This window comes from Oncorhynchus keta, unplaced genomic scaffold, assembly GCF_023373465.1.
Source record: "Oncorhynchus keta strain PuntledgeMale-10-30-2019 unplaced genomic scaffold, Oket_V2 Un_scaffold_2149_pilon_pilon, whole genome shotgun sequence".
Classification (NCBI taxonomy): domain Eukaryota; kingdom Metazoa; phylum Chordata; class Actinopteri; order Salmoniformes; family Salmonidae; genus Oncorhynchus; species Oncorhynchus keta.
This window is the reverse complement of record NW_026290864.1, coordinates 430911-454448: the sequence shown is the minus strand read 5'-3', so window position 1 is coordinate 454448 and position 23538 is coordinate 430911. Positions and strand designations below refer to the sequence as shown.

The following is a 23538-nucleotide window of genomic DNA, read 5'->3' as shown; positions in this document are numbered from 1 at the left end:
TTTCTCTCAAATTTTGTGCACAAATTTGTTTACATCCCTGTTACTGAGCATTTCTCCTTTGCCAAGATAATCCATCCACCTGACAGGTGTGGTATATCAAGAAGCTGATTAAACAGCATGATTATTATACAGGTGCACCTTGTGCTGGAGATAATAAAAGGCCACTTTAAAATGTGCAGTTTTGTCACACAACCCAAGGCCACAGATGTCTCAACTAATAATAATAATAATAATAATATATGCCATTTAGCAGACGGAGTGTGCAATTGTCATGCTGGATGCAGGAATGTCCACCAGAGCTGTTGCCAGATAATTGAATGTTTATTTTTCTACCATAAGCTGCCTCCAACATCATTTTAGAGAATTTGGCAATACGTCCAACCGTAGATCATGTGTAACCATGCCAGCCCAGGATCTCCACATTCGGCTTCTTCACCTGTGGGATCGTCTGAGAGGGGGGTTGTTGTCTGTAATAAAGCCATTTTGTGGGGAAAAAAATGATTCTGATTGGCTGGGCTTGGCTCCCCAGTGGGTGGGCCTGGCTGCCAACCCATGGCTGCACCCCTGCCCAGTCATGTGAAATCCATAGATTAGGGCCAAATAAATGTATTTCAATTGACTGATTTCCTTATATGAACTGTAAAACCCAGTAAAATCTTTGCAATTGTTGCATGCTGCGTTTATATATATATTTTCAGTATATTTAGCAGATGTTATTGTGGGTGTAGCGAAATGCTTGTCATATATGTTTAGCAAATTCGTAACATATAATAAGAATTGTAATTCGTAACATATCATACGAAATGGGGATGAATCGACAATTTAATACATAACGTTACCATACGAAACGTAACATGCTAAATGGTGTGTTTCGGATTTACATAAATAATAATACGAAATGCTCTGAGACCAGGCTCTCAGACATCGTCTCTTGGAAACACAGGCTAAAACACACAATCAGATGGGCGTTGCCTGCACGCTTTAAATTTTCGTAGCCCTTGCGCAGGTACGCTACTTCCCCACCCTGTTCTCCAGTAGCGCTCAGTTCGGTAAGTAACACTTTTTCGCTTATTCTATACAGTAGCGTCCATCGTTTAACGGACAAGGTTATCTACTGTAATAAACAGGTCGCACATAACTTTAACTGTTTCGGGTTTATAAAGTCTGCCTAGCTAATGATCTGTCTCGTCGATGACAAACTTGTTGGCTTAAATGTTCGTCAGTCTTTGCTTGCTTCGATAAAAAAAATCAGTAATTCTATGGTTTGTTATGCAGTTTTATGGGCCATACTATTTACTGATTAACATAATGTAGTATATCTATAGTCTAACCTTTTCATGTTTCATTGACGCAATGTTTTTGTTTTAGAACTCTTTGACCTACAAATGTTATTTTCAGCGGGTTCGAGTCATTTTATAGGCATTATTACTCCAATTTTCAACAGCCTGATTTCTTTACACTGAACTGTTGCAAAACCAGAGGTAAAAGGACAGTCTACACAGTTCGATATGCTGGCTGTTCCCAAAGAAATGGGGTAGGCACTAAAAGAAAGAGGGGTCGACAGCAGAGGGAATGTGTGATAAGGAATGGAACAACTTTACAGCAGCCAAGGAATGTGATTACAGAGCCAAAGAAGGCCAACTCCTATCCTCTCTAAAAGTGCATTGTTTGTTTGCATAAAATACTAATTGTGGGGTAGGTTATATTATCTGTCTAATAGAGCTGAGAAGTAGTGATTTAATGGAACTGGGTTGGGTTTGAACCAGCAGCCTGGCTGTTGCAGGATCTCCAGTGTGTAAGTGTACTTAGATACAGGGACTACAGTAGTACACCCACCCTAAATGACATAATCTCTCTCCCCTCCTCAGTGTGTCAATATCTGCAGCCATGCCATCTGAGTTGGAGCGTTCCATGGAGTCCCTGATCATGGTGTTCCATCTCTATTCTGAAAAGGATGGTGACTGCAACACACTGAGCAAGAAGGAGCTCAAAGAGCTGATGAAGACAGAACTGGCCAGCTTCTTGATGGTAATACTGTCTCTCTCTCGCTCTCTTTTTTTTATGTCCCTCTACACTTTCTCTCTGTTGCTCATCTCACACTCTTTCCCTCTCGTTCTGATCTCTCTCACTTTATTAAAGAGTATCCAAAGTCAATCTAACCTCCCCCCCCTCCCCTACTCATTCTCTTCATCTCCTCCATCTCTCAGTCCCAGAAGGACCCAGCCGCCATAGACACGATCATGAAGGATCTGGACCAGAATGGTGATGGGAAGGTAAACTTTGAGGAGTTTGTCTCTCTGGTGGTGGGCCTCTCCATTGCCTGTGAACAGCTCTACCAGCTCCACACCCAGAAGGCTTCTGCCAAGAAGTGAAGGAGGACAGGACAAGCAGAAAGAGAAGCAGAAATGGATGTTTTTCTATATGTCATTTTGCTTCTCTATACGTCAAATAAGTCATTTTATAAGAAGTCTTACTGTTGTGAATAAACACTGGCTTTCCCACTCTCTCTGTTTGTCACATTTGTCTCATGTGTGTCTTGTATTTGGCCTGTAAGTGTAAAACAGAATAGACAATACCAGTCCCTTCTTCCTAGTTCAGTATTGACATGACCTCTTAGTAAACCTTAGAACAAAGCCTTTCTAGTTCCTATGTTAAAACCACTATAATTACCAACTGATTAAATCAATGTTTCAAGACATTTGTTAACCTATTGTGATGTGGGTTTGCAAAAAGTCATTGAGGGTGACATTGCAACCACAGGATTATGGCATCATGTTAACCAATTTTCAACAGAAAACTTATATAAATATGTTGACTTTATTACTTTGAATCAACGTCAGCTCTTCATATCAACTAAGAAAATACACTGGGATGGGCAGCACATACTGGACGGAGAGTTTAATTATCTACAGCTATCGCTTTGGGCACCCATTCAGGGTTCTAACCAAGCCCTGCTTAGTTTTGTCACTGATTTACCATTGTGCTATCTTGAGCATGATTGTTGGGAAATTTCCACTAAATAGATTCACTAATGCCATTTAAAAAAAGTCATTCCAATGGGTAGATTTAACAGCAAATTAAATGTAACCATACTTTATCAATGTTATTTGCTTATATAGAATTGGGAAGTCATCAACAGCTGTTTAAATTCAGCCCAATATTCTACTAAAAATAGACAATACATATAGGCCTCGGCTTTTCAAATGGAATCTACAAGTTAGTATGTCAGATTCACGTCTCCATGTTAACCAACAATGCATATTATCGAACAAAACGAATGTATTGTGTAACATGAGTGTCATCTGAAGATTATCAAAGGTTAGTGATTCATTTTATCTCTAATTCTGCTTTTGTGACTATCTTTGGCTGGGAAAAATGGCTGTGTTTTTTGGGATTTGATGGTGATCGAACAAATATATGTTGTGTTTTCGCTGAAAAACATTTTAAAAATCGGACACGAGGTAGATTAACAAGATGGTGAACTTTCATTTGCTGTATTGGACTTGTTGATGTGTGAAAGTTAAATATTTCTAAAAAATATTTTTGAATTTCCCACGCTGCGTTTTCAGCGGAATGTTGGCGGGGGGTTCCGCTAGCGGAACCTGTGTCCTAGACAGGTTTTAATAAAACAACTGGAGACCTTTTGTTTGATGCAGAACTTACTCAGAAACATGCGTGCTATGTTCCTGTTTGTCAACTTCTGTCTGCAATTGCAATAATAAAGGTTTTTGAATGATTCAATTAAAGATATTGTAATAATGCTAATTTCACCAATCAACCAATGATTGACAAAGGACGTAAGGAACGAACCCTAACATTGTACATAAACTCAGCAAAAAAAGAAACGTCCTCTCACTGTCAACTGCATTTATTTTCAGCAAACTTAACGTGTAAATATTTGTATGAACATAAAAAGATTCAACAACTGAGACATAAACTGAACAAGTTCCACAGACATGTGACTAACAAATGCAATAATGTGTTCCTGAACAAAGGGGGGGTGAAAATCAAAAGTAACAGTCAGTATCTGGTGTGGCCACCAGCTGCATTAAGTACTGCAGTGCATCTCCTCCTCATGGACTGCACCAGATTTGCCCGTTTTTGCTGTGAGATGTGACCCCACTCTTCCACCAAGGCACCTGCAAGTTCCCGGACATTTCTGGGGGGAATGGCCCGAGCCCACACCCTCTGATCCAACAAGTCCCAGACGTGTTCAAAAGGATTGAGATCCGGGCTCTTCGCTGGCAATTGCAGAACACTGACATTCCTGTCTTACAGGAAATCACGCACAGAATGAGCAGGATGGCTGGTGGCATTGTCATGCTGGAGGGTCATGTCAGGATGTGCCTGCAGGATGGGTACCACACGAGGGAGGAGGATGTCTTCCCTGTAACGTAAAGCATCGAGTCTGCCTGCAATGACAACAAGCTCAGTCCAATGATGCGGTGTAGCGGTGAGAACAGGCCTCGGTGTAGCGTTCATTCCTTCGACGATAAACGCGAATCCGACCATCACCCCTGGTGAGACAAAACGATGACTCGTCAGTGAAGAGCACTTTTTTCCAGTCCTGTCTGGTCCAGCAACGATGGGTTTGTGCCCATAGGCGATGTTGTTGCCATTGATGTCTGGTGAGGACCTGCCTTACAACAGGCCTACAAGCCCTCAGTTCAGCCTCTCTCAGCCTATTGCGGACAGTCTGAGCACTGATACAGGGATTGTGCATTCCTGGTGTAACTCCGGCAGTTGTTGTTGCCATCTGCAGGTGTGATGTTCGGATGTAGTGATCCTGTGCAGATGATTTTACACATGGTCTGCTACTGCGAGGACGATCAGCTGTCCGTCCTGTCTCCCTGTAGTGCTGTCTTAGGCGTGTTACAGTACAGACATTGCAATTTATTGCCCTGGCCACATCTGCAGTCCTCATGCCTCCTTGCAGCATGCATAAGGCACATTCACGCAGATGAGCAGGGACCCTGGGCATCTTTCTTTTGGTGTTTTTCAGAGTCATTAGAAAGGCCTCTTTAGTGTCCTAAGTTTTCATAACTGTGACTTTAATTGCCTACCGTCTGTTTGCTGTTAGTCTATTAACAACCGTTCCACTGGTGCATGTTCATTCATTGTTTATGATTCATTGAACAAGCATGGGAAACCCTTTACAATGAAGATCTGTGAAGTTATTTGGGTTTTTACAAATGTCTTTGAAAGACAGGGTCCTGAAAAAGGGATGTTTCTTTTTATGCTGAGTTTATATATCCCAACCAGAAGCCATGGATTACAGGCAACATTCGCACCAAGCTAATGGGCAGAGCTACCGCTTTCAAGGTGCGGGACTCTAACCCAGAAGCTTATAAGAAATCCTGCTATGCCCACCAACAAACTATTAAACAGGCAACGCGCCAATACAGGGATCCGATGCTCGTCTTATGTGTCAGGGCTTGCAGACTATTACAGACTACAAAGAGAAGCACAGCTGTGAGATGCCCAGTGACACAAGCCTACCAGACGAGCTACATCACTTCTATGCTCGCTTCGAGGAAAGCAACACAGAGGCATGCATGAGAGCATTAGCTGTTCCGGACGACTGTGTGATCACGCTCTCCTCAGGCGACGTGAGTTGGTATTGAGTAAGACCTTTAAACAGGTCAACATTCACAAGGCCGCAGGGCCAGACGGATTACCAGGACGTGTGCTCCGGGCATGTGCTGACCAACGGGCATATTTTCAACATGTCTCTGATTGAATCTGTAATACCATCATGTTTCAAGCAGACCACCATAGTCCTGTGCCCAAGAACACCAAGGAAACCTGCCTAAATGACTACAGACCCGTAGGACTCATGTCCGTAGCCATGAAGTGATTTGAAAGGCTGGTAATGGCTCACATTAACACCATTATCCCAGAAACCATAGACACTCCAATTTGCATACCGCCCAAACAGATCCACAGATGATGCAATCTCTATTGCACTCCCTTTCCCACCTGGACAAAAGGAACACCTATGTGAGAATGCTATTCATTGACTAGAGTTCACCATTCAACACCATAGGACCATCAAACTCATCGCTAAGCTAAGGATCCTGGGACTAAAAACCTCCCTCTGCAACTGGATCCTGGACATCCTGACGGGCCGCCTCCAGGTGGTGAGGGTAGGTAGCAACACATCCCCCACGCTGATCCTCAACACTGGAGCCCCACAGGGGTGCGTGCTCAGCCCCCTCCTGTACTCCCTGTTCACTCATGACGGCATGGCTCCAACACCATTATTATAATTTATTTTTTTTAACCTTTATTTAACCAGGCAAGTCAGTTAAGAACAAATTCTTATTTTCAATGACGGGACAGTGGGTTAACTGCCTGTTCAGGGGCAGAACGACAGATTTGTACCATGTCAGCTCGGGGGTTTGAACTCACAACCTTCCGGTTACTAGTCCAACGCTCTAACCACTAGGCTACCCTGCCACATTAAGTTTGCAGGCGACACAACAGTGCCAGATCACCAACAAAGACGAGACAGCCTATAGGGAGGAGGTCAGAGACCTGGCCGAGTGATGCCGGAATAATTACCTATCCCTCAACATAATCAAGACAAAGGAGATGATTGTGGACTACAGTAAAAGGAGAACCGAGCACGCCCCCATTCTCATCGACGGGGCTGTAGTGGAGCAGGTTGAGAGCTTGAAGTTCCTTGGTGTCCACATCCACCAACAAACTAGAATGGTAAAAACACACTAAGACAGTAGTGAAGAGGGCACGACAACGCCTATTCCTCCTCAGGAAACTTTGGCATGGGTCGTCAGATCCTCAAAAGGTTCTACAGCTGCAACATCAAGAACATCCTTACTGGTTGCATCAAGGCACTACAGGGGGTAGTGTGCACTGGGGCTATGCTGCCTGCCATCCAGGAGCTCTACACCAGGCAGTGTCAGAGGAAGGCCCTAAAAATTGTCAAAGACTCCATGACCCCTGCAGTCATAAACGGTTCTCTCTATTGCCGCATGGCAAACGGTACTGGAGCGCCAAGTCTAGGACCAAAAGGCTGTTGCCGTACCAACAGCTTAACGCCAAGCCATAAGACTCCCGAACAGGTAATCAATGCAGTGCCCTAGACCACTGCGCCACCCGGGAGGCCCCCTTATACCTATTTCTTACTTAAAAATTGCACTGTTAGTTAGAGCCTGTAAGTAAGCATTTCACTGTTGTATTCGGCGCACCTGACAAATAAACTTTTATTTGATTTTATTTGTTCATTGACTACAGCTCAGCCTTCAACACCATGGTACCCTCATCCTCTGTTCCTCGGGTGATGTGGAGGTTAACCCAGGCCCTGCGTATCCACAGGCGCTCTCATTTGTTGACTTCTGTAACCGTAAAAGCCTTGGTTTCTGTTGGTAAAATTATGATTAAATGACTGAACAAATCATTTAAAATACATTAAGTACATTTGAGAATGCCTTTCACACTCATTCAACACCATGACATGATGTTGACTAAATGGGAGAAAATAAGTACTCCGTCTGGGTCTTTTGATGATAGGGTTTGTATTAATAACATTGTGGTTCCACGGGGGGGCAGATGAGACCAAAGCTATAAATTAGATCCTGGCAGGATTAGAGTCAAGTATTTTTTGGTGGTCCACTCTCAATGAGAATGTGGATTGGATCAATTATATATATTAAAAATCCACAGCGCTTCACCAATTATATAGAGATGTAATGAATGACTTGGCAGAATAGAATAGTCTTGGATGTTTGCTTGCTGAAAAGGGTGGGAGTGTATGGAGGTAATTTGGACTCCAAGGATATAGTTTCGGATGGATCAGTGACCAAGGCCTTGTCTGGTTTACACACCCTAGTTCACGAGTTGGCAGTAAACTCAGGGGTGGATACTTCTCTGACTAATTGGGTTGACAGTGTGTTTGGAAGATGGAAAAATGTTATGATTACTGTGTTATGGGCTACCTTCACCTGTGACTGTGTTAGTTTTGTGCGGGTGTGTTTGATTGTGTGTATGAAAGTTATAATTTCCAGGACTCTGGAGAAATCAATGACACTTCAGATGGTGATATATGGACCAATCCTAAACTCTGATCAGTGGAATACAAAATACATGGCTTGGGCGTCTTAGAAGAATCCGGATCCTTTCCTCGCGAGGAGACCATATATGATGTTCAGGAAATTTAGATGTTTTCTTGTTTCTATGTATAGACTGTTTTTTTCATGAAGATTAACAGAAAATCCTGATAAGTAGAAGTAAGATTCTGATGTAGGTTAGAACAGTCATTGAAGTTGATTATGTACATACATGTATTGATTGTCTTCTTCTAGTATATCATTGATATTTCCATGTAGTGTTTAATGATGGTATGAGTTGTTAAGTCATTTTGAGGGTGAATTGTTGGGAAAATTATGATTAAATGACTGAACAAATCATTTTAAATGGAACTGTAACTAAGTAAAACTTATACTCTGTTTTATTATATCTGATTAACAATATGAGTTCATAAGAAGGGATTGTGTGACACGGACAAGGAGTAATTAAAGTTAATGAACACCATTCCAACTAGGAAGAAACAAATGGGTTGGGGACTGTGAAAACAGATGAGGTTGTTAGCCTATGTTTGACCCTACAGAAACTTAGCTCTGGGGTTTTTAGATAAGACAGTGAGGTCATTCCTAAGTTTTCTGTTAATTAGATCTGTCAGCTCAGTGGTGATCGATAATGTTGAGGGGTCAAAAGTTACCTGGGAGTGTGTTAATAAGTTAGAATGAACTTTTCACCTCACTTTGTCCCGGTCGAGAGGAGGGGATTCTGTTAAAGCAATGAAATGATGTCATGATCTGTATATAAACTGTTGTTCGTGGTTAAGTGGCAGCGCGCTCCGAGTATAAATTCTGTTATCTATTATTGAAAGACTGGTCTGCGTCTATTTTATGCAAACAAGAATCTTACAAATTCTCATAAAATAGATTAAGGGTTTTCAATTAATGAAAGCACATTGGCATAATTAAATTACATTAACAGTTTCATGCATGTTAACATCAGAAGCCTCCTCCCTAAGTTTGTTTTACTCACTGCTTTAGCACACTCCGCCAACCCTGATGTCCTTGCCGTGTCTGAATCATGGCTTAGGAAGGCCAACAAAAATTATGAGATTCCTATCTATATTTCCATCCCAAACTACAACATTTTCCATCAAGATAGAACTGCCAAAGGGGGAGGAGTTGCAATCTACTGCAGAGATCGCCTGCAAAGTTCTGTCATACTTTCCAGGTCTGTATACAATACACTCAGTCAGTTAGGAAAGCTAAGGCTACAGCACTGAGGATAGGAAACACTGCCACCACCGATAAATCCACGATAATCGAGAATTTCAATAAGCATTTCTCTACGGCTGGCCACCCCAACCCTCCTGGCTACCCCAACCCCGGCCAACAGCTCCGCACCCCCCGTAGCTACTTGCCCAAACCTCCCCAGCTTCTCCTACATCCAAATCCAGCAGATGTTCTGAAAGAGCTGCAAAACCTGGACCCGTACAAATCAGCTGGGCTAGACAATCTGGACCCTCTCTTTCTAAAAGTATCCGCCGCCATTGTTGCAACCCCTATTACCAGTCTGTTCAACCTCTCTTTCGTATCGTCCGAGATTCCTAAAGATTGGAATGCTACCGCTGTCATCCCCCTCTTCAAAAGGGGTGACACTCTAGACCCAAACTGTTACAGACCTATATCCATCCTGCCCTGCCTTTGTAAACTCTTCGAAAGCCATGTTAATAAACAGATCATTGACAATTTCAAATCCCACTTTACCTTCTCCGCTGTACAGTCCGGGTTTCTGAGCTGGTCACGGGTGCATCTCAGCCACGCTCAAGGTACTAAACATTGATGAAAGACAGTACTGTGTAGCCGTCTTCATCGACCTGGCCAAGGCTTTCGACTCTGTCAATCACCGTATTCTTATCGGCAGACTCAACAGCCTTGTTTTCTCAAATGACTGCCTCGCCTGGTTCACCAACTAGTTCTCAGATAGAGTTCAGTGTGTCAAATCGGAGGGCCTGTTGTCCGGACCTCTGGCAGTCTCTATGGGGGTACCACAGGGTTAAACTCTCGGGCTAACTCTTTTCTCTGTATATATTAACGATGTCACTTTTGCTGCGGGTGATTCCCTGATCCACCTCTACGCAAACTGGATGCAGTCTATCACAGTGCCATCAGTTTTGTCACCAAAGCCCCATATACCACCCACCACTGCGACCTGTATGCTCTCGTCGGCTGGCCCTCACTACATATTCATCACCAGACCCACTGGCTCCAGGTCATCTACAAGTCTTTGCTAGGTAAAGCTCCGCCTTATCTCAGCTCACTGGTCACCATAACAACACCCACTCGTAACACACGCTCCAGCAGGTATATCTCACTGGTCACCCCCAAAGCCAACACCCCCCTTGGCCGCCTTTCCTTCCAGTTCTCTGCTGCCAATGACTGGAACAAATTGCAAAAATCCCTGAAGTTGGAGACTGATATCTCCCTCACTAACTTTAAACATCAGCTATCTGAGCAGCTAACCGATCGCTGCAGCTGTACACAGCCCATCTGTAAATAGCCCATTCAATTTACCTACCTCAACCCCATATTGTTTTTATTTACTTTTTTGCTATTTTGTACACCAGTATTTCTACTTGCACATCATTCTATCACTCCAGTGTTAATTTTCTAAATTGTAATTACTTCGCTACTGTGGCCTATTTATTGCCTTACCTCCTCACGCCATTTGCACACACTGTATATAGACTTTTTTTCTCTTTCTATTGTGTTATTGACTGTACGCTTGTTTATTGCATGTGTAACTCTGTGTTGTTGTTTGTGTCGCACTGCTTTGCTTTATCTTGGCCAGGTCGCAGTTGTAAATGAGAACTTGTTCTCAACTGGCCTACCTGGTTAAATAAAGGTGAAATAAAAATAATAATTGAAAATATCCTGTCGGGCTGTATCACCGCCTGGTACGGCAACTGGGCCACCTGCAACCGCAGGGCTCTCTAGAGGGTGGTGCGGTATGCCCAATGCATCACCGGGGGCACACTGCCTGCCTTCTAGGAAAGCTACAGCACCCGATGTCAAAGGAAGGCCACAAAGATAATCAAGCCATCAACCACCTGAGCCACGGCCTGTTCATCCCGCTGTCATCCAGAAGACAAAGTCTGTACAGGTGCATCAAAGCTGGGACCGAGAAACTGAAACTTAATCACTGAACTTAGTCACTGTCACTAGCCGGCTACCACCCGGTTACTCAACCCTGCACCTTAGAGGCTGCTGCCTGATGTACATGGAATCACTGGTCACTTTAATAATGGAACACTTGTCACTATAATAATGTTTACATACTGTTTTACTCATTTCATATGTATGTACTGTATTCTACTGTATTCTAGTCAATTCCACTCCGACATTGATCATTGTAATATTTATATATTTCATTATTTTACTTTGAGATTTGTGTGTATTGTTGTGAATTGAAAAATACTACTGCATTGTTGGAGCTAGGACCAAAAGCTTTTCACTACACCTGCAATAACATCTGCTAAATATGTGTATGTGACCTATACAATTTTATTTTGATTTGATTTGAAACTTTTGGCTGTCTTTTTTTAGTGGTTGAAAATAGGTTGTAATCTTATTGATCAACATATACACCAAATATTACCCAGTTCTCCACGTTGAAATGATGTGGTGGTAAACACAAACATAAACAAACTCATCAGGGAATCCTTAACAAGTCATATTTAATGTCACACATAGTCTAATCTCTCATGGACAGATCTACTGGTACCGTAGAATCTGTATGAGGCTGAACAGGAAGTGTAGGATAACGAGCAGCAGTAGTTCTGCTTTTGGGTTTTTTCCTCACTGTTTATTTGGACAAATCACGATTTCACAGGTGTCAGCATCTTTCGAATTTTGAAGGGGAGGGGATATTCTGCCTGTAACTTGGAAAAGGAGAGGTTGGAGGTCTTCGTTCCGGTTCTCCTTCTCGTTCTAGTAAGCGAGCAGCTGAACAATTACCTGGGTGAACAATTACCTGGGTTAACCAAGATTACACATATCCCTTCCTGTAATATTAACTCATGATACACAAACCTTTACAAACCTTTACTCAAAATCATTTAATTTTATACTTTATGATAGTATTTAATTGAAATTTTATTTAATGTATACTTTATTTAATTTATACTGTCTGTCTGTCTGTCTGTCTGTGTAACGTCGTTCGTCTGTTGAATGAAGAGAGTCAGACCGAAATGCAGCGTGTAGGTTACTCATGACTTTAATGGAAGTATCGCGGTACATGAAATAACTGAATACGAAAACAACAAACGAAACGTGAAACTAATTACAGCCTATCTGGTGACTACTACACAGAGACAGGAACAAACACCCACGAAATACAAAGCGAAACTGAGGCTGTCTAAATACGGTTCCCAATCAGAGACAACGACAAGCACCTGACTCTGATTGGGAATCGCCTCAGGCAGCCAAACCTATACCACACCCCTAATCAGCCACGATCCCAAATAATTACAAACCCCAAAACGAAACACAACATATAAACCCATGTCACACCCTGGCCTACCCAAACATATAACAAAAACACAAAATACAATGACCAAGGCGTGACTGTCTGTCTGTCTGTCTGTCTGTCTGTCTGTCTGTCTGTCTGTCTGTCTGTCTGTCTGTCTGTCTGTCTGTCTGTCTGTCTGTCTGTCTGCAGGTCTGACTGTCTGTCTGCAGCTCTGTGGTTTACGATGATATCATCAATGTTCAATGTGTTGATTGTGGAGATAAAAATAATCCAAAACTCACCACTAGATGCCATGAGAACTCTTAAAGTACTGCTTGTCCTCCATCTCTCATCCCTCTCTTTCCTTCCTCCCTCAATGATGATATCGCTATGCCACAGTTTCTGTTTGTTTGTTATTTTGGGCTATGACAGTCTATTGCGAATCAGTCTGACAGTGTTTTTGACTGTAATTAAATCTGAAGACAGAATGGTTTGAAGTGACTGAAATGCATCAGAAAGGTATTGGGAAGTTCCAAAGATCATTAGGCAATCATGTTGTATGATTTTCTGTGTAGAAAAGAACATCATTGATTATCTTTTCACCTCAATCTGATTTATTGCCCCATCTTGCCAACTTGGTGCTAACGACTTGTGGTCATAGTAAAGATAAATAGTACGTAACTACATGCAGGGTTGGGTAGGATACTTTCTAAATGTAATCTGTTACAGTTACAAGTTACCTGTCCAAAACTGTAATCGGTAACTTTTGGATTACCCAAATTCAGTAATGTAATCTGATTACATTCCATTACTTTTAGATGACTTTCCCCTTAACAGGCATTAGAAGAAGACAAACGTATGTTACCAATTGAACAATATCTAATGAATGATAAATCAATGTTTTAAAGTTTACATAGCTGGCCAAATATGCATTTTACATTTTACTTATGGGTTGGACTTGGAAATATTGAAGTATAGATTAGCCAATTGTTTATCTGGGCATGACCCCAAAACTAAGGACTTATTAGCCAGCCCTACTCTGTTGTTTACGATTTTGTTGTCAATGAGGACTGATTGGGCTCATTGATTCTAGTTGAAAAATGCCAAGAGTGTGCAAATATGTCATCAAGTTAAACAGTGGCTACTTTGAAGAATCTAAAATCTAAAATCTATTTGGATTTGCTTAACACTTGTTTGGTTACTACATGATTCCTCATGTGTTATTTCATAGTTGATGTCTTCACTATTATTCTACAGTAAATAGTAAAAATAAATAAAAACACTTGAATGAGTAGGTGTGTCCAAACGTTTGACTGGTACTGTATATATGATTTATATCGCAACTACAGTGTAACGGCGTTCGTCTGTCGAAAGAGAGTCGGACCGAAATGCAGCATGGTTGTTACTCATGTTCTTTAATGAAGAAACGACGATACATTAAATAACTTAATAAATACAAAAACAACAAACGGAACGTGAAACCTAATTACAGCCTGTCTGGTGAAATAACTAACACAGAGACAGGAACAATCACCCACAAAATACAAAGTGAAACCCAGGCTACCTAAATACGGTTCCCAATCAGAGACAACGAGAATCACCTGACTCTGATTGAGAACTGCCTCAGGCAGCCAACCTATGCTACACCCCTACTCAGCCGCAATCCCAATGCCTACAAAACCCCAATACGAAACACAACATTTAAACCCATGTCACACCCTGGCCAAACCAAATATATAACGAAAACACAAAACACTATGACCAAGGCGTGACATACAGATTGTCCCTTTAAGTCTATCAAACGTCTGCAAGGTTGAGCATGTGTCCACTAGGCCTATGGATGAGTTTTTTATGAGTATTAATTAGATTGAGCAATAAAATCCCCATAGGCTTGGAACCGCGCTATGCAGCTGTTGCAAGAGCGCAATTTCACTGGCTGTCCACTGGTTTCAAAATCAATGATTCATAGGCAGTTTAAACTTCTTGAATTCAACCATTATTGGGTTCAAATACACATATAGATTTGTGAACTGCCATCCACAACAATCACAAATAGCTAAATGAGAGAGCAGCAGTGTGATTCACATCAATGTGCTATGTAGATATCAATCATAAGTGATATTCGTATCACCGTAAACTACATTGCGCCAGTCGTCCTTACCTCCAAGCGTTTATTCAAGTTGGATAATCTTTGGATGCCGATAGCAGCTTGGACTGGACCCTACAAAAGCCTATTCCTGCTCTTTTCCCGCAATACATCAAACACATTTGGTGTGTCATCATAGTGATCTCTGACTTGTGGTCAGACTCTCTCAGGTGGAACAAACTTAAACTTGTCTTTGTTTTTTTTTGTCATGCCAAATGCATTCCCCAAGTAGTCAAGACTATCGACAAAGGGCTCGGCTAATGAGACCTCTTTGAAATAAATCTTAATCACCAAAGCTTTATTAAAATGTCAAGTTTGGGAGCAGAAAAACAATGAGTGGACATCCCTATTTATCTGTGTATTGTACATTATTTTATCTATGTATTCTACATGATTTTATCTATGTATTGTACATTATTGTATCTATGTATTCTACATGATTTTATCTATGTATTGTACATTATTTTATCTGTGTATTGTACATTATTTTATCTATGTATTCTACATGATTTTATCTATGTATTGTACATTATTGTATCTATGTATTGTACATTATTTTAGGCAGCATCTGTTGTCATTTTGGATCTGCATAAAACTCCTGGTAGTGAAATGGGAAGAATTTGGGTTGTAAAAAATTATAAAATGTTTTGCCATTGCATTATTGATATATTGTTGTCTCTAACTGGGGATCATACTTAAATAGCATTTTTTCCACCTGTGTGTTATGGGATATTGTTTTGAGTTAGTGCACGTAGCATCTCTGTTGTCACAGTTCATTGTTAGTTTATTGTTTATTTGTTTTTTGTCTTTGTTAAGTTTCACTTTATCATTAAAATGATGTGGAACTCAACATCCGCTGCGCCTTGGTCCGATTTTCTTTCCAACGAACGTGACAGCTAATTGTAGTATCTGGGATCTACATCTGTTTATATGAGTTACTATGCTGTTACTAAGCAGTAATGTATTACGGCAGTGTTACGTTACTACACCTAATAGGAAATGCACATGCGCAATGGGGTGCCGCGAACTGTAGAGCACGAGGGGTTTTGACTAAACGAAAAACTAACTGTACTCCCGTCTCCTGCCTGGTCATTTCTCCACAACATAAATATTACAGTGGCGACGACGTGATTAAACTACATAAACGGACATTGCTTGCAGGGAAGAATGTTGCGTGAGTAATGAAACTCAAAATAATTATGTAATTCGTCAGCTATTTTTTTATTTTCTTTCGCCAGTATAGAAGGCTAAGCACTGCTAGCACTGCTAGTACAGTATTCAGGAGCTGCCAAGTAGCAAGACTATTGGAGTCCAGAATAGCGACACTGCCCTCTGGTGGTCAAATTTTTAAAAAACGGTCTCATTGAACCCATTGAAATTAGGCGATCTCAGTGGAGAAATATTGGCAAGGGAAAAAAAGGAAGAAGGAACGTAACACGGTGTGTACATTATTACAAATGAGTGCAGTGAATGAAGTAATTGCAGAAACTTCTGAAGTGAAGAATTAGATGAAAATGAAGGAATACAAGGAATAAGGAAACTGAACAATTAACTGTGAAAATGGCAACCATTGGTCGAGTACCAGGGTTTCAGGCTACAAAAGAGGATTTTGATTCCTATTTGGAGCGTTTTGAGCGTTGGCTGGCTGCAAATGAAATCAAAGATGGAAAGAAAGCAGATGTATTTCTCAGTGTTTTGGGTCCAACTGAGTATGGATTGCTGAAAGCTCTCATTGAACCAATGAAAGCAGTGGAGTTGAACTATGCAGAACTGACTGAAACTCTTTCAAGGTATTTCAAGCCTAAGCCAATTCTCATTGCAGAACGTTTCAGATTTTACCAATGTCACCAGAGTCAAGGGGAAACTGTGGTTGACTACATCCTTGCTTTGAAAAGGCTGGCAAGTACATGTGAGTTTGCACAATTTCTTGATGATGCTCTCTGAGACAAGTTTGTATGTGGTCTCACAGGTGAAGCATATCACAGAAGGCTCCTGTCAGAGAAGGACCTGACCTTTAAGAAAGCCTGTGATATAGCACTTGGACTCGAGCTTGCCCACAGGGGTACTATTGAGCTATCGGGACATGCAGGACGTCAGAAAGGTGTTCACAAGGTCAGTGATGCACGTGGTGAAAAAAGCTCACAAAAGTCACACTTTTTTCAGTCCCGACCTCAAGGTTACACAAGAACAAAGCAGCCCACATCTCAAAGGTCTAAGCCAAGTTGCTACAGATGTGGGGGAGATAATCGTCAGCACAGTGAATGTCGATTCCAAAAGGAAAAGTGCCACAATTGTGGAAAAGTTGGACATTTACAGAGAGTGTGTAAAGCCTTGAAATACAAGACTTCACAGCAAAAGTCAGAGTGCAAGAAGGAACCAAGACTATATTTCACAAGCCACGTCCGGTTCGCTATGCTCTTAAGGAAGCAGTAGAGAAGGAACTGGACCGCCTACAGAAGAATAACATAATCACGAAAGTAGCGAGGAGCGACTGGGCCGCTCCGATTGTTGTAGTCCCAAAGAAAGACAAGACCGTCAGAATGTGCGGTGACTACAAGGTCACAGTAAATCGCTGCATACTACCAGAGGAATATCCACTACCAAACACTGAAGATCTGTTTGCCACTCTAGCTGGTGGGAAGGTTTTCAGTAAGCTGGACCTGGCATTCGCTTATCAGCAACTGAAGCTGGATCCGGAGTCAGAACAGTATCTGACCATCAATACACACAAGGGGCTATTCAGATTCAATCGCTTGGCCTATGGAATCTCGACAGCTCCAGCGATATTCCAACACACAATGGATCAGATCTTGGACGGTATAGACAATGTTGTGTGCTTCATGGACGACATCCTCGTGTCAGCACCAAACATTGCAGAGCACCTTGTAGTGCTGGACAAAGTGATGTCAAGACTGGAGAAATACGGAGTGAGAATGAAACGCAGCAAGTGTGAGTTCCTCCAGGACTCAGTGGAGTATCTCGGATACAAAATTGATGCACAAGGCCTGCACCCAACCAACAGCAAGGTGGAAGCAATCGTAAACGCACCAGCACCCACAAATATCTCAGAGCTGAGGTCATTTTTGGGGCTCCTGAACTATTATGGAAAGTTTGTGGCAAACTTGTCCACATTGTTGCATCCGCTTCACCAACTGCTGCAGGCCAATACAAAGTGGAATTGGTCCCCACAATGTGAAGAAGCATTCAAGACTTGCAAACAGCGTCTGCTAAAGAGCAAGTGGCTTGCCCACTATAACACAGAGATGAAGCTGAGACTCGCGTGTGATGCATCTCCATACGGAGTAGGAGCCGTCATCTCACATGTTCTACCGTCAGGTGAAGAACACCCTATTGCATTTACATTACGGACTCTGTCACCAAGTGAGAAAAATTATGCTCAAATTGAGAAGGAAGCCCTGAGCATAATATTCGGAGTGAAGAAGTTTCACAAATACCTCTACGGAAGCAAGTTCCAACTGCTGACAGATCACAAGCCTCTGTTGGCCAGCCTTGGACCAAAATCAGCTATACCAACCCTTGCTGCACTTCGAATGCAACGTTGGCTCTGATATTGTTAGCCTACGACTACGAGATTGAGTACAGACGATCCAGTGATCACGCAAATGCCGATGCACTATCGAGACTACCGTGCAATAGTGACTCCGACAGTGAAGATGATAGAGCAGTCTTCCAGATCTCTCTCATTGATGAACTGCCTATATCTGCTTCTGACATAGCAGAGGAAACAAGGAAAGACCCAGTGCTTTCCAAAGTCTTGGACTTAACATTAGGCGGTTGGCCATCCTTCGTAAATGACGATAACCTTCGTCCATTCATCGACAAGAAAGACCAGTTGTCCACTGATCAAGGGTGTGTTCTGTGGGGATCAAGGGTGGTGGTACCTCACAAATTCCAGAGGAGACTGCTATCTGACCTGCATGAGGGACATCCAGGGATCACTCGAATGAAAGCACTCGCTCGCAGTTATCTGTGGTGGCCTGGACTGGATCAGGACATTCAACACTATTTAGGTCACTGCTCACCTTGTGAAGCTGTTCGCAACAAGCCTGCTGTTGCACCTCTCCATCCATGGTCCTGGGCTGCTACACCTTGGGAACGCATCCATGTGGATTACGCCGAAATTGACAAGCAACATATCCTTGTTGTCGTCGATGTCCATTCCAAGTGGATGGAAGTGTTCCCTACTCAACTGACCACAGCTGAGAAGACCATCAATCTTCTCAGACATCTGTTTGCATCCTTTGGACTAGTCGAGGCGCTCGTATCAGACAATGGCCCTCCGTTCACGTCAAACGATTTTGAAATGTTTCTCAAGAACAACGGAGTAAGGCACATCCTGTCACCACCTTACCATCCGGCATCACACGGAGCAGCGGAGAGAGCCGTGCAAACCTTTAAGAAGGCCTGGACTAGACTCGAGGTTCAGTCTGTGCCCGTCCACCAAAGGCTTCCCCCGTTCCTGTTTACTTACCGTAACACCCCACACACAGTAACGGAATGTACACCAGCTGAACTGTTTCTGAAACGCCAACCACGTACCCGCCTGACATTGTTGAAACCAGACCTGTCAAGCACTGTGGCAAAGTACCAGCTACAGCAGAAGAAAGCTCATGACAGACACTCAAAGACTGTCAGAGAATTCAAAGAGGAAGAGAGGGTGATGGTACTTGATTTCAGACACCCTAAGCGCCTGTGGAACTCAGGTATGATCTTGCAAAGCAGAGGACCTTTGACTTACCAATTCCAAATTGGTCATCGACAGGTCAACGTTCATGTGGATCATCTGCTACGGTCCAACGCCCCAGCAGAGACATGCCGAGAGAACAAGAACAATAACGACCCCCAGGACTATTCTCCTGACTGTGGGCGTACGGGAGAGACAGAGCCTGACCTTCCACCCGAACCTGGCCCACCACAGGAAGCCCAGGAGGAGCGGAGATATCCTATTCGACAGCGAAGGGCACCTCAAAGGCTTGACCTGTGAGTTTAGCTGGTTAAGGAGGTAACAGACAGTAAAACAAACACTTTAATATGTCCTAGATAAAAGGAAAGAAAAAGGACATTACCTGGGTTAGTTATTAGGACACAAACTCCATCTTCGGGGCAGAATAATCCCCTTAATTTGTGCTGGGCTCTGAAAAGTCTGCTTCAACCCAGTAGTTGAAAAATGTTTAAGAATGCATTGTTCAGATATTGCATGAGTAGTTACCTAACATATTTACCTTGTTCTCTGGGAGTTAAACACTATGGGGGAGGAGTGTAGTATCTGGGATCTACATCTGTTTATATGAGTTACTATGCTGCTACTAAGCAGTAATGCATTACGGCAGTGTTACGTTACTACACCTAATAGGAAATGCACATGCGCAATGGGGTGCCGCGAACTGTAGAGCACGAGGGGTTTTGACTAAACGAAAAACTAACTGTACTCTCGTCTCCTGCCTGGTCATTTCTCAACAACACAAATATTACACTAATAATACAACCCAATCACTGTTTGTGTTAAAAGACTGCAGTGTTCAATGCATGGCTGCCCCTGTATTGGCGTAGAGGAGGCCTACGCTATAGGCTATGTCAGGTACCTTTCTTCTTTCTTTCTGTGTTTATAAACACATTTCATGCAATTCTACGACACTTTATATGACTGGAGACATTAGCAAAAAATATTTTTTTATATGACAAAAATGACAGGGTAGTATGGACCTATAGGCTACTGCTGACTCTGACTAAATCAATTGTATAGCTAATAGACTATGTGTCTGTAGATCGACTGAGCTGAATGAACCTACAGCAACCAAGGTGATAATGGCTGGGGTCATTTTGCTTGTTTTTGCAGTTCTCCAAATAGCATTTGAAAGTTTTCTAACTGTATGGAAATGCAGTAAATTAACTTGGGAACGACCCCGCTCCTGCCACAGGCACATGGAGAGATCCAGAGAGAACCAGCAGACCCACCCCTCCTACCACAGGCACATGGAGAGATCCAGAGAGAACCAGCAGACCCACCCCTCCTACCACAGACACATGGAGAGATCCAGAGAGAACCAGCAGACCCACCCCTCCTACCACAGACACATGGAGAGATCCAGAGAGAACCAGCAGACCCACCCCTCCTACCACAGACACATGGAGAGATCCAGAGAGAACCAGCAGATCCACAGACCCCAGAGAGAACCAGCCTACCACAGACACATGGAGAGATCCAGAGAGAACCAGCAGACCCACCCCTCCTACCACAGACACATGGAGAGATCCAGAGAGAACCAGCAGACCCACCACAGACACATCCAGAGAGAACCAGCAGACCCACCCCTCCTACCACAGACACATGGAGAGATCCAGAGAGAACCAGCAGACCCACCCTCCTACCACAGACACATGGAGAGGTCCAGAGAGAACCAGCAGACCCACCCCTCCTACCACAGACACATGGAGAGATCCAGAGAGAACCAGCAGACCCACCCTCCTACCACAGACACATGGAGAGGTCCAGAGAGAACCAGCAGACCCACCCCTCCTACCACAGACACATTGAGAGATCCAGAGAGAACCAGCAGACCCACCTCTCCTACCACAGACACATGGAGAGATCCAGAGAGAACCAGCAGACCCACCCCTCCTGCCACAGACACATGGAGAGATCCAGAGAGAACCAGCAGACCCACCCCTCCTACCACAGAAACATTGAGAGATCCAGAGAGAACCAGCAGACCCACCCCTCCTACCACAGACACATGGAGAGATCCAGAGAGAACCAGCAGACCCACCCCTCCTGCCACAGACACATGGAGAGATCCAGAGAGAACCAGCAGACCCACCCCTCCTACCACAGACACATGGAGAGATCCAGAGAGAACCAGAAGACCCACCCCTCCTACCACAGACACATGGAGAGATCCAGAGAGAACCAGCAGACCCACCCTCCTACCACAGACACATGGAGAGATCCAGAGAGAACCAGCAGACCCACCCCTACCACAGACACATGGAGAGATCCAGAGAGAACCAGCAGGCCCACCCCTCCTACCATAGACACATGGAGAGATCCAGAGAGAACCAGCAGGCCCACCCCTCCTACCACAGACACATGGAGAGATCCAGAGAGAACCAGCAGACCCACCCCTCCTACCACAGACACATGGAGAGATCCAGAGAGAACCAGCAGACCCACCCTCCTACCACAGACACATGGAGAGATCCAGAGAGAACCAGCAGACCCACCCCTCCTACCACAGACACATGGAGAGATCCAGAGAGAACCAGCAGACCCACCCCTCCTACCACAGACACATGGAGAGATCCAGAGAGAACCAGCAGACCCACCCCTCCTACCACAGACACATGGAGAGATCCAGAGAGAACCAGCAGACCCACCCTCCTACCACAGACACATGGAGAGATCCAGAGAGAACCAGCAGACCCACCCCTCCTGCCACAGACACATGGAGAGATCCAGAGAGAACCAGCAGACCCACCCCTCCTACCACAGACACATGGAGAGATCCAGAGAGAACCAGCAGACCCACCCCTCCTACCACAGACACATGGAGAGATCCAGAGAGAACCAGCAGACCCACCCCTCCTACCACAGACACATGGAGAGATCCTGAGAGAACCAGACACATGGAGAGACATGAGAGATCCAGAGAGAACCAGCAGACCCACCTACCACAGACCCACCCCTCCTACCACAGACACATGGAGAGATCCAGAGAGATCTGTCAGGACCAGCTGTCCCAGTCCAGTAAGAGAAGCAGGGAGGGTGGGGAGGAATCTCAGACCTCCACATACTCCAAGAGGAGCTGGGATGTACGCTCTTACACAATCCACAGGATGTCCCCAGGCACTGAAATGACTTTGAAGTTGATATGCTATTTGTCATGCTTGATACCTTTACTAATGAGTTTACTGATAATTTAGTAAGAATTTAAATACATATGTTTCTTGTTCTTTAACACTTGAGTGTTGTAATACAGTCACATACAGTCGACTAGTTAATGTGTATTTTGCAGAATGAAAGAAAGATAGAAGAAGAGGTCAATAATATCTGGATATAGAAAGAGGTAAGGGGCAGCCCATTACTGCACTGGGATACATCAGGGTCAAGACTGTTTCTTGGTGGTCTTAAACAAATCTACTTTGAAACAAAAGTATATACCTAACACACATGGTTATAGGCTTGTGTCAGAAATAGAGTTCAAATGTATTCAATTTTGAGTTTGCATCCCTATATTACACTTTTTATACATCATATAAGATTGAAATATAACAACACCGTTTGACATTGAAACACCAGACTTTCTGTGTTTTAATTTGTATTTATTTCTGATCAATTATGAAATTATGAAAATGATTAATAACATTCCACCCATGAGACCACTAGAGGGCGCCTTTGTTCATTTGACTGCAGGAAAGGCTACTTATACTACTGTGTGTAACACAAGACCCAGAAGAAGGAGAGTCTCATGACTATCAGTGACTGGCTGTTATGTTATATATACTTTCTTTATTTAACTTGGGAAGTCTGTTAAGAACAAATTCTTATTTACCATGACGACCTACTAAATGATGGGGAGCAACAGAACATCAGCTTGGAATATCCATCACAATGGTGTCAGAAGAACACATGCTTTGCCAATTACTTTTTCTTCTGGTCCGGAGGACTACTGTATGCTGTATTAAACTGATGATGCCAAACATGACCAATGTACAGCCAACTCCTGATAAGTGTGCATAGCGCATTTCAGTTCACCAATCTTCATTTTGGAGATTGAACAATCTATATGCGATTTTGTTGCTTTTTATCGTTATCTGGTTGTGCC

The 23538-nt window shown here is 43.2% G+C and overlaps 1 protein-coding gene across 1 annotated transcript; it reads left to right on the top strand.

Moving 5' to 3' along the window:
• The first annotated feature begins 1493 nt into the window (after positions 1–1493).
• LOC118364632 (protein S100-A1-like) lies at positions 1494–2506 on the top strand. Its single transcript, XM_035746342.2, has 3 exons — positions 1494–1534; positions 1869–2028; positions 2208–2506. Exons 1-3 carry the CDS (start codon positions 1509–1511, stop codon positions 2370–2372), a joined length of 351 nt encoding a protein of 116 aa, XP_035602235.1. The 5' UTR covers positions 1494–1508; the 3' UTR covers positions 2373–2506.
• Positions 2507–23538: the final 21032 nt, after the last annotated feature.